General features: G+C 44.5%; 1 protein-coding gene across 1 annotated transcript in view; it reads right to left on the bottom strand.

Annotated features, from left to right (window-relative positions):
- Nucleotides 1-11,207, bottom strand: part of chd6 (chromodomain helicase DNA binding protein 6) — a 93,733-nt gene that overhangs the window by 17,253 nt on the left and 65,273 nt on the right. The window contains exons 15-30 of the mRNA XM_087170104.1: nucleotides 10,920-11,096; nucleotides 9,945-10,088; nucleotides 9,284-9,382; nucleotides 8,526-8,682; nucleotides 7,893-8,103; nucleotides 7,515-7,710; nucleotides 5,859-6,023; nucleotides 5,552-5,731; nucleotides 5,223-5,333; nucleotides 4,046-4,248; nucleotides 3,516-3,596; nucleotides 3,245-3,363; nucleotides 2,415-2,577; nucleotides 1,841-1,930; nucleotides 1,020-1,123; nucleotides 432-561 (exon numbers count right to left, since the gene is read on the bottom strand). Of these exons, the coding sequence (XP_087026230.1) occupies nucleotides 432-561; nucleotides 1,020-1,123; nucleotides 1,841-1,930; nucleotides 2,415-2,577; nucleotides 3,245-3,363; nucleotides 3,516-3,596; nucleotides 4,046-4,248; nucleotides 5,223-5,333; nucleotides 5,552-5,731; nucleotides 5,859-6,023; nucleotides 7,515-7,710; nucleotides 7,893-8,103; nucleotides 8,526-8,682; nucleotides 9,284-9,382; nucleotides 9,945-10,088; nucleotides 10,920-11,096 (2,330 nt within the window). The remainder of the gene's footprint in view (nucleotides 1-431; nucleotides 562-1,019; nucleotides 1,124-1,840; nucleotides 1,931-2,414; nucleotides 2,578-3,244; nucleotides 3,364-3,515; nucleotides 3,597-4,045; nucleotides 4,249-5,222; nucleotides 5,334-5,551; nucleotides 5,732-5,858; nucleotides 6,024-7,514; nucleotides 7,711-7,892; nucleotides 8,104-8,525; nucleotides 8,683-9,283; nucleotides 9,383-9,944; nucleotides 10,089-10,919; nucleotides 11,097-11,207) is intronic.

The following is an 11,207-nucleotide window of genomic DNA, read 5'->3' as shown; positions in this document are numbered from 1 at the left end:
CTGTGTTTAATCTTAGAAACTACACAACAAATGTAGGGCCGGGTAGTTTGAAGGACCTCAGAACCGATGGCTGAAAGAACAACTACAGAAGAGTTTCCTGTGTTCTTGTATGTTTTTTTAATGTGTTTATTAGCAGGTATTATTTAAAATGTTCAAAGTTCACCATCATGTTCTGTTTAAACTTTATTTTACGACTTTAAATTCCACTGCACGTGTTTCTAACAACTCTTAAATTCCCAGATTGGAACAGTTTTTAACAGCTGTTTGTTTTAAAAGGAATATTGTTCGATTTCAAATATCACTTTTATTTTCATCCTAAAATATTCAAACTTATTTTATGTGTTTGGATCTCGTGTGATATCCCAGCATGCCTTTGTCTAAATAGGTTTTTTCCAAATCTGTGTATTTGTGTAGCTGTGTGCGTGTCCTACCTGTCGGCGATGTCGGTGGCCACCTCTCCTCCCCCCTGCTCAGCAGACAGCGCGGTGACATCTGGCATCCCCACCCTCTCCAGGAAACACAGTTCTGGATCAGCACGCATGGCGTTGTACCGCTCGTATCCTGTCCAAGGACAAGCATTGATGGAGAGACACACAATTAAAAACACTGACAAAGAACACACACACACACAGACACACACACAAACAGAGAACATCCCCTTCCTCTTCCAGGGTTGGTTGGTTGTCCTCCTGTGAACGAGCTGACAATAATCAGTGTCCTGTGATGGTCTGATGCTGTTTCTGTTTCTGGGGCTTCACAGAAATGACAATAACACAAATCTAGGTGCGCACACACACACACACACACAGACACAGATTTCTTCCCTGATTGATTGTTCACAGCTGTTTAAACATTGTGTGGCTGCATCTTAAATCTTCTACACATAGAAGTCAAGCTTTAATAAAAAACACAAATCATCCTGAAATCACAAGATGGAAAATATTTATCAGTATTTTTGTCCATGTGTGAATAAACCTGAAAGAAACATTTGGTTGCTGAGAAGTGATGCCGGTCCTCACCGTGTTTGTGGACTCCTATGAGCAGAGACTTGTCAGCATCAGCATCCCACCACGTCGCTGGAATCTCGATGTAGTCGATGTCTGGGAGCGACACCTCCAGTTTACTGTCACAACAAGACACACACACACACACACACACACACACACACACAAGCAAACAATCCATCCGTCAGTGTCACGTCAGGACGCCGCAGCTCACTGACAACACAGACAAACAAACACCCAGCCGCTCGATCAGAAATCTGTCGACGCCGCTGACTGCTCGTGTAAACCCTCATGTAAACCATCGCTACGTCAGGTTTTAGAGACGTCGGTGAAGTTAAATGTCAGTCAAGTTTATCAACAAACCATCAGGTAAACTGTTGAACTGAATTTCTACCTAGACCCCAAGAAGGGGAGAGGAGAGGGAAAAGGGAGGATAAAGAAGGAAGGAAAAGAAAGAGGGAAAAGAAAAGGAAAGAAAGGGGGAAAATTTTTGTTTTTTTGTTTGTTTTTTCTCTCTTCCTCCCAATAAGTCAAAATATTATAACAATAACAAAGATGTCAGTTGTTTCGTCACACTAGAGGTGTATGACACCACGCTAAGCCATGTTACATTATGCTATGTTATGCTAGGTTATGTTATGCTATATTATTTTGTTATGTTATGTCATGTCATGTCATGTCATGTCATGTCATGTTAGGTTAGGTTAGGTTAGGTTAGGTTAGGTTAGGTTAGGTTAGGTTAGGTTATATCACCCATCTTGTCTTTGTCTTGCCTCACCAAATAAAATTTAAAAAATCTACTTTAACAGGCAGAGCATGATGAACGTGCTCCTCACCTGGCAGGTATCCCCTCTACAGCCTGATTGGCTGCCTCACCCAGCACCTCCACCTTCAGGTAGTACAGCATCCTCACCCTGAGCAGCACCCTGAGGAGAGACAGGCAGCACGGTCAAAGATCAGCGTCTGGCTCTGAGTGGACTGAAGCTCGGCTCGCTCAGACTCTCGCCTCCGCCGTAAACCACAGTCCTCCTGTCAGCAGGCTCTTCGAGAGCTAGGGTAATTAAAAGCTGCTGCCTCACACACTGATACACAGGAGTAAACACTTCACGCTGGAAATAAACAGCTCAGAGCTTCAGGGTGAAATTAAAGTCCTCGAGCGGCTTTAGGATGAACAACCATGCGGGCCACGTCTCTGTACTTATGTTTCTGTGCTCTGCTGCTGACTGTAGTGTTTCTAGTAGCTTTTGACCTGCTGCTCGTAAATTACACAGCTGAACTAGTTGAGCTTAAACACATCAAACATACTATATCATACCGCTGTAGATCACAGAAAATCATTTTTGTGTTTGGTTAAGGTCAGAGGTGACGTCTGTTTTACTCCTGTTCACCGGAGCCGGTGGTGAAACTGACTTGTTGCAGTGCTGCTTCAGGTGTTTCTTGTAGCTCTCGTCCTGCAGAACCACCTCAGGGTTACAATGGACCAGCCAGTCGGCGTTCTTCACTTCACCGGGAACATTCAACTGGTTCTTCAGCTTCTTCCCCTTCCGACCCCGAGGAACCGGAGCTGACAAACCTGGGACACAGTCAAATCCAAAATGTTCAATCTGGATACAGTCCAGTCCAAATATCACCACAATCGATGTTATTGTGTATCACGATATATAATCATATATTCATAAAAGAATTATGTTGTTTTATTTTATGTTTTGGTTGTTTGTTTTTTAATAATACATAGTTATATATTTCTAATAATATATATAATTAGGGATGAAAAATGAATCTGAATATTATCCAAATTGCAGGAGGTTTAATGTGTCATAACATCCTATTATAAATGATAATGGTGCTACAGAGACATTATATTCTGCTGACATAAGGCAACATGTTTGTTTGTTACAGAACCAGAGCAAAAATAACATTATCATCAATTTTTACTAGTTACTTTTGCCTTTAAAACTGTGCAAAACTGCAAAAACAAACAAACAAACAAAGAATATATAAAAAATACAGCATGTAATGGGAAATATTGAGGTATTCAATATTATCAAATATTGGCCAAGGCTTGGTCTGTGGTCAAGTTGCATTCTGGGTAATGTAAGTGCTAGATTTAGCTGGGAAACGATCGATTTTCTGCGTCTTTGTTCTTGTTGAGTGCGACGCCAAATCTGTGGCGTAACCTTTGATGCTAGCTGACGCGGTGGCTAACGCTACAGTGCAGGTGTAAACAGTGAAACGCTAACCGGAGTGGTTGAGCAGCGCCTGGTCCTGGCCTTCCTTGGTGGGTGTGATCAGGTCCCAGATGAAGCTCTTGATCTTGTCGTCACCTTTATAGTGTCTGAGGCAGTAAACCAGCAGAGCCCTGCACCAAAAACAAACACCTTATTTTTTCTTAATCCACTTTTTTTTAATACAGCACCTGCTGTTTGCAGGTGTTACACCCACTGTAAATCATTCTGCACATCCCAGGATTTTTATAAAGTAAAAACATAAACGCAGATTTGTTTTCCTCACCTACAGATCACCTCCATATCTCTCTCTGCCAGGTGCCATTTAAACCGACCGTGGTTCAGGATGTCCTTCCACCGACCCCAGCTGCAAACACAGAGGGGGGGGGGGTAAAATGTGTCATAGAGAAGAACTGAGACTAATAATAGATATATATATGTTTTTCCTTTCAGCTGAAACAAATGTGTGATCAAAAGTAGAGTTTATTTCTTTCACCTCAAACCACAGTGGAAATTTACCGTGTTGTGTTTTTATATTTGGTAGATTTATGTTCACACTTGAGCTTGTAAGAAACCAACTTAGTCAACAAACGATTACGAGCTCGCGAGCAGCTTTTTATTGTGTGAGTGTTAAGAGGTTTGTGTGAAGTGAAAAACACTTCACGTATAGTCGAGTAAATCAGTTTTCATATTGTTATTCTGGGATGTCCAAGGAGCAGGAAGTGTCAGGTATCAGATCTGCAAACCTACAGGACACTTAGGTGTGAATATGTGGTCAGAGGTGAATTATATTATATAACGTGTCCCGGGTCGTACCCGAAGATTAGCAGGTTCTTTTCCACCCGGAAACACTCGGCGCGGAGGTACCGCCGGCTGCGGTCGCCCAGGCGACGGGTGCGGCACGGCCTCTCCTCCGAGTCGCTGTCGAGCTCCGAGAACTCCATCAGCTCGTCGTCCTCGAAGGAGTTGTAGTGACGGGTCTGTTTCCTCACCCGGGGCGTGTCGATCACCAGGGACTCCTGGGTCACAGAGGGGAACAGGTGAGACACACAGGTAGAGAGGGAAAGGAGGAGTTTTTATCTTCACAGGACAGAGACACCCGAGGAGATAAAAACACACACTGTGCTTCTGCTCACTGAGGGTTTCAATTATTACACACACACACACACACACACACACACACACACACACACACACACACACACACACACACACAGTGTGAAGACAGTAGCAGAGCCTGGTGAACAATCTGCTTTATTCATTAAGGCAATCCATCTGTTAGAGAGGAGAGGAGACAAGGAGGAGAGACGAGGAAGCAAGAGAGGAGAGGAGACAAGGAGGAGAGGAGAGGAAACAAGAGAGGAGAGGAGACAAGGAGGAGAGGAGAGGAAACATGAGAGGAGAGGAGACAGGAGGAAACAAGAGAGGAGAGGAGACAAGGAGGAGAGGAGAGGAAACAAGAGAGGAGAGGAGACAAGGAGGAGAGGAGAGGAAACAAGAGAGGAGAGGAGACAAGGAGGAAAGGAGAGAGAAAAGAGATTGGAGTAGAGGAGAGAGGAAATAAGGAGGAAAGGAGAGGACACAAGGAGTAGAGGAAAAGGAAGAGAGCGAGTCCTCCTCTTTTCTTTCTCCCATTCTTCCTTCGTTTTCTCTTTTCCCACTTCTGGAGCTCGGCTCGTCTTCCCCTCCCTCCATCTTTGTTTCACCAACTTGGACTGCGTCCATTTTTCCTTCCAGACCTTATGTTGCACCTCGTCTCGTCTCCTCCATCCACCCCACCTGTTCTCCCTCTGTGTCCTTTTATCTTTGTCCCATTCATCACTCTCTCCAGCGTCTCTGTCCCTTCCTTCACTTTTGTTCATTTCCTGCACATCTTCATTTTTTCTTTCTGTTCTTTTGTTTTTTTCTCATTTTCCTTGTGCCATCTTTTCTTTGGAACACCTTAATTTCTCTTACTTCCTTTCCCCCCATCCTCCCTCCCTCCTTCTGTTACCTTCTCAGATTTGGAGTCGATCTCCACCTCAGCGATCTTGGCCCATTTCTGCCAGAAGTTTGGGTCGTCCAGAGAAATGTCTGTTCTGTTACCAGACGAGATGAAACTGGCCTGAGGAAAGAAAAACAGAGAGACGGAGGAGAGAACAGAGTCAGATTCTGGCTGATGTTCACTGGGTTGTGACAGACGTTTGGACCGAAGCTGCTGATTCCAGTGCAAATGTTTAGCATCTGTTTCCTCTGCATGTGTTTCCTCCTCGTAGACTCTGAGAGAAAATATCAAACCGCTTGTCAGAGTTGAGACTTCTCCCTTCGTTTCAGGATTTCTACCTTAGCGAACGTGGATCCCTTCCCCTCAGACTGGATGGTGATGGTCTGAGTCCGTCTCTGAAGGATCTGGTCGATGTCTTCCTCGCAGAACTTGGAGCCCTCGTCCTCCTCGTCCATCAGGGCGCCGTACGCTCCTTTTTTCAACAGATCCTCCACCTCCAGCTTCGAAAGCTGCTGCACCTGCACACACACACACACACACACACACACACACACACACACACACACACACACACACACAGGTCAGGAGTCACGCTCTTTGTCATCAGACAGCAGGCCTGTGGACCAGACGTCTGCAGGCTCTCACCCCGTTCAGGCTTCCTTTTCGGTTGATGTCCTGCAGGACGGCTTTGTCCAGGCCGAGCTTCAGACTCGCCTTGTCGAACATTTCCCTCTCGTACGAGTTCCTGGTGATCAGCCTGTAGACTTTCACCGCTTTGCTCTGACCAATCCGGTGGCAGCGTGCCTGAGCCTGCGGCATGAAGGACAACATGAGTGTAAAGCGTTGTGATGTCACTGCAACAGGTGTTTTTGTTCCGAATGCTTTTGGGGAAATTCATGTTTTTCTGTATGAATTGAAGAAAAGGGAAATTCAAAGTAAGATTCACATTAATGTTTCTAACCTGAGATAACTTCCTGTTCGACTTGGGTGATATCCAGAAGTTCATATCTCAATACAGGCCGACGCAAATATTGCAATACACAATATTATCACTAGGTGGGCAGGTGGGATTTTTTTTATACTACAATCATATTATTACATTTAATGCTTCAGGTATAAGTCTAAAAAATTATTAAACATATTGGAAATGTTGTGAAATATCACAAGATTCAATATTAGCCTGATGCTGAAATGTTAAAAGGTCGACACATAACTGAGATATGAATCTGTGCAGCTGCAGGGAGGTGTGAGAAATTGTTTTGCATCATGAAACAAACATGTCCGTGTGTAAATAATAACATCTGCAGCCGACAGTTACACTGTGTTTATGTTTATTCCTGCAGAGTCCGAGTAATGTGCAATAAATAAACACACACAACCAAACGATGAGGAGTCAGTGACAGTGACACAACCTTCAATGTGAAGTAGATCTAGTGTTTCTTGTGTTCAGGGAAACACGTAAGTGTCCAATACACACACACACACACACACACACACACACACACACACACACACACACACACACACACAGCTTATTGACTCTCCTGCCCTCAATACAACCTTCAGATGGATTAAAGGCTCATTCCCCTCAGTCCTTCCTGTCACTCAGCTGTCCTGCATTTTGGCGGGAAATATTGCAATATTATTGAATTATCCGATTATCCGATAACTTAAAAAAAAAAAATATTAGCTACATTTTAAAACAGCTGCCGCTGTGTGCTTTAAATTCCATCAAACCATCATTAAGTTTGATGAGGAGAAATCAATCAGAATCACAATTTGATGAGTTTTTTTTTTTTTAAATGAATAATGAGCTGAAACACAAAACGTCACTTTACAAGGATAATAATCTAAATGTTTAATGTCTTTAGCAAAAAAAAAAAAAGACAATTTCTTTTGTTTAGAGACAGTTCATGACGAACTTCTCCGGCAGGTTAATCAGAGTGAGACTCATCAAGCTGCTCATTTAACAGCAAACGATGTTGAAACCAAAGAAGAAGAAATCTTCTGTTTACCTGATGCCTGACATGATAAGTAAATGTGCTGCATGAGAACTGTTGGGGAGAGACTCTCAGCCACAGTCAGGTAACGCTGCACTCACTTCATTATTCAAGGCAGAGTCGTCCTTTGAAGCGCACATTTTGTCGTTTGCTGCAGTCCCTGAAGGCAACACAACTGCCGCCACATATTAAAGAGCTGAGACGAGCAGCGAACTCAGCGCAGTGAGAAGAACGCTGCGATTCGGGCGGATGATCTCCCGTTTTCTCATGATCAGATTATGTTGTCGAGCTCTGCACCCACCTGCAGGTCGTTCTGCGGGTTCCAGTCCGAGTCGAAGATGATGCAGGTGTCGGCGGCCGTCAGGTTGATGCCCAGCCCTCCGGCTCTGGTGCACAGCAGGAAAACGAAGCGGTCCGAGTCCGGCTTGCAGAACCTGTCGATGGCCGCCTGCCGCAGGTTCCCTCGCACGCGGCCGTCGATGCGTTCGTACGTGTACCTGGAGAAAACAGAGGTACAGTACATAAATGTCAAGGGACTCACCATCTCTCTTTCTCGATGTTGCATCACGTCCATCGTTCGTCTCCCAAATCTCCATTTTTCTGTTTCTCCTTCCACATTTCCCTTTTCTTTTGTTCACGTTCCCCTCCTCCCTCCCTCCCTCCCTCCCTCCCTCCTCACCGTCTCTGGATGAGGTAGTCCTCCAGGATGTCCAGACAGCGGACCATCTGGGAGAAGACCAGGACTTTGTGTCCCCCGGCCAGCAGCTTGGGAAGCAGCTTGTCGATCAGCACCAGTTTACCGGCCGCCTGGATCATGGCCTGCAGCTGGAAATCCGGCGCGTCCGGACTGTGGCATTTCTTGAAGCTTTCCAGAATCTTCTCCTCTGCTCCTGGAAGAAAGAAAGAAGACAAGGGCTCACAGGTGAGGGAGGGAGGGAGACTAAAGAGCACAGAGCAGCTGCATTTAGGGTCCAGATCCACTTGTGCTGGTTTAATGGCAGCTGGTTTCAAAGGTTTCTACTTAGTCTCTTAATTAATCACGGGAGTGTTTTGGGCGTAACCTCCAATAAAAATATAAAAAATAAAGATTTAATCAGAGTGCCATCTCCTATTCCCTGTAGAAGCCCGGTGTGTCTGCAGCTCGGCGGACTGCAGTGAGAGAGAAGCTTCTCTGCAGAGGAAACGGATCTGTTCAGTGGATTACACCAATCAGAAAATATTAAACTGGAGTTGCACTTCATGATTTTGCAGTTTAACATTTTAAATATTATTATTATTTTAATATTGTGTGTGTGTGTGTGTGTGTGGTCACCTGTGATCAGGTAGGGGTGGTTACAGCACTTGCGGAGCTCCATCATGGTGTTGATGAGGTTGGGCATGTTGTGTTGGTTCGCTCCTTTAGACAGGAAGGAGAAGTTCTTCTCTAAGATGGCTCGGTAGTATTTCTTCTGGATGTTGGTCAACTCCACCTGCAGGACACACACACACACACACACACACACACACACACACACACACACACACACACACACACACACACAGTATGAAGACGGTAGCAGTGCCTGGTGGAAAATCTGCTTCATTCATTACAAGACAAGGAGAGGGGAGTGGAGACAAGGAGGAGAAGAGACAAGGAGGAGAGGAGGGGAGACAAGGAGGAGAGGAGACAAGGAGGAGAGGAGACAAGGAGGAGAGGAGACAAGGAGGAGAGGAGACAAAGAGGAGAGGAGACAAGGAGGAGAGAGAGACAAAGAGGAGAGGAGACAAGGAGGAGAGGAGACAAGGAGGAGAGGAGACAAGGAGGAGAGGTCTTGTTCTGAAACACTTTAAACTCCTTCCCTTCACTTTTAATGAACTTCACTTTAATTTCATTTACTTTAATTTTGAATGAAGTTGTGATTAACGAGACTCATAAAGACTTAAGACGAATAATTCTGATAAAAACAGCTCTCATTAGTGGCCTCATTAAAGACGACGCTTCTGTTGAAGGATTTAATTCACAACAGCAGAAGGAGGTGGGACAGGAGTCGTCCGCAGCGGAGGGAAGAGCGGGAGAATCAGCTCGTCTACCTCGATGATGGTCTCTTCTTTGGGCGCCAGGTTTTTTTCCACGTCGTCTTTCAGTCGCCGCAACATCATGGGTTTCAAAATGGCCTGAAGCTTCTTCACCTGGTGGAGACAGAGGGAGGGGGAGGGGGGAGGTGTGAATGTGACACAACTGCAAATGTCCTCTTTAAGTTCATACTGAGAGGGTTTTTCAAAATAAAACCAACCAACAAAATCACAGCTGAGCCCAAGAGGCAAAAACACAGGGTCACAGAGGTGCTGAAGAAGAACAGCAACGTTATGGCATGCATTTAATACAAGCACTGCCAGCTTCCTGCGGCTGCTTTTCACAGTAAAAGCCTTCCCACACACAGATTGACACTTTAACAACATTCCCAAAAATAGAAGCAGCAGAACCTGAGATATTGTCTTTTTTTTTTATTTCACACTTTGTTCTTCCTTGTCAAAACCTGCCACCTACATTACCCACAATGCATCTCTGCCACAAAGAGTTCAGCTGGAGCCTGCAGCAGAGACGAGGAGCGAGCTCTCTTCTTTCCTCAACTCCACATCCCCAGGCTGTTTTTTTTTATTTTTATTTTCTTAACTTTCCTCAGACACCAACGCCGACTCGAGTGACATCACTGGAGGCGGTTTTATCCCATCTCCGGTTACCTGAACCTACCTGTTCGTCTGTTTTGAGGTCACCAAACTCTTCCAGGAAGCTGCTCTCGGAGGGAAACTGCAGCGGCTCCAGGAAGTTCAACAGACTGAACAGCTCCTCCACAGAGTTCTGCAGAGGGGTTCCCGTCAGCAGAACCTTGTGTTCCTGGAAAAACAAAACAAACATCAGCACGAAGGACGCCGCTGAACCACAGAAGAAGAAGAAGAAGAGAAGAAGAAGAAGAAGAAGAAGAAGAAGAAGAGGCTGCAACAAGATGATGGAAAAACAAGCAATATGACATTTCTGTTCATTTGAGAAACGTCACAGTCTCATTATATTTTCACAAACTTGATAATTTACTGAGCTGATGTAAATCATTTCAACATTTAATCTGAATTGAAGTAATTACTTTATGTATTAATTACCTATTTAAATGAATCGGATGAAGAGCGGCTGTGATAGCAGGAAGAGGTGGGACTGAGTTCGGTTTCGTGTTGGAGACGGGGAATCGGTCTTTGACGTCACGTCTTCTTGATCGTGTTATAATCATGAGCATGTACAGGTTGACGCTGTGTGTTTATGTGTGTAGTATGCTCATCATTTTTTATTTTACATTTATTTTATTTTTATTATATTTCTTTCTTTTTTTTCAACATTTGTTTTTCTACTAGAAATTAATCTAAAATTATTTTTATTTATTTATTTTTGTCTTTTCTTACGTGTTTGTTGTCTCCTCTGTCATGAGTTCGGCTCAATCTCACTATTTTTGTTTTGTAATCACTTAATAGAGGAAAATAAAAAATTTCCTTGTCACATTGTTGCATTTTGTTTTTATTGATAAACCGACTTCTTCAACCAAACGAACCAAAACACTTTAAACTTAAAGAAGCTACGTGTAGGTTTAGCTAATGCTACGTAGCCAACTCTACCGAATTATTGCTTCATTATATTTGACCAAAAATCCATCAGCTGCCAATATCAAACACACAGACTGACCAGGTTCATGAGTTTGAGCCCCTCCAGCAGTTTGCAGTTCCTGTTCTTCAGGCGGTGAGCCTCGTCGATCACCACGCAGCGCCAGTGCAGCTTCTTCAGCTCCGGGCAGTCGGCCATGATCATCTCGAAGGTGGTGATCAGCCCGTGAAACTTCAGCACGCCGGGGAGCGTGTTACCCTGAGGGCAGGAGAGAACCAGGGTGGAGGATGACACCTTCAAGATTATCGTTGGTAAAACTGAACACAAGTTGGTCTGAGTTCGTCATGCATGACCAGGATGAATACCCCC

The sequence above is a fragment of the Seriola lalandi genome, unplaced genomic scaffold (assembly GCF_002814215.2).
Source record: "Seriola lalandi dorsalis isolate HSWRI2012SDOR001 ecotype SW California unplaced genomic scaffold, Sedor1 jcf7180002054928, whole genome shotgun sequence".
In the NCBI taxonomy this organism is placed as follows: Eukaryota; Metazoa; Chordata; class Actinopteri; order Carangiformes; family Carangidae; genus Seriola; species Seriola lalandi.
Note: the sequence above shows the minus strand (reverse complement) of the source record. Positions and strands in the feature narration are given on the sequence as shown.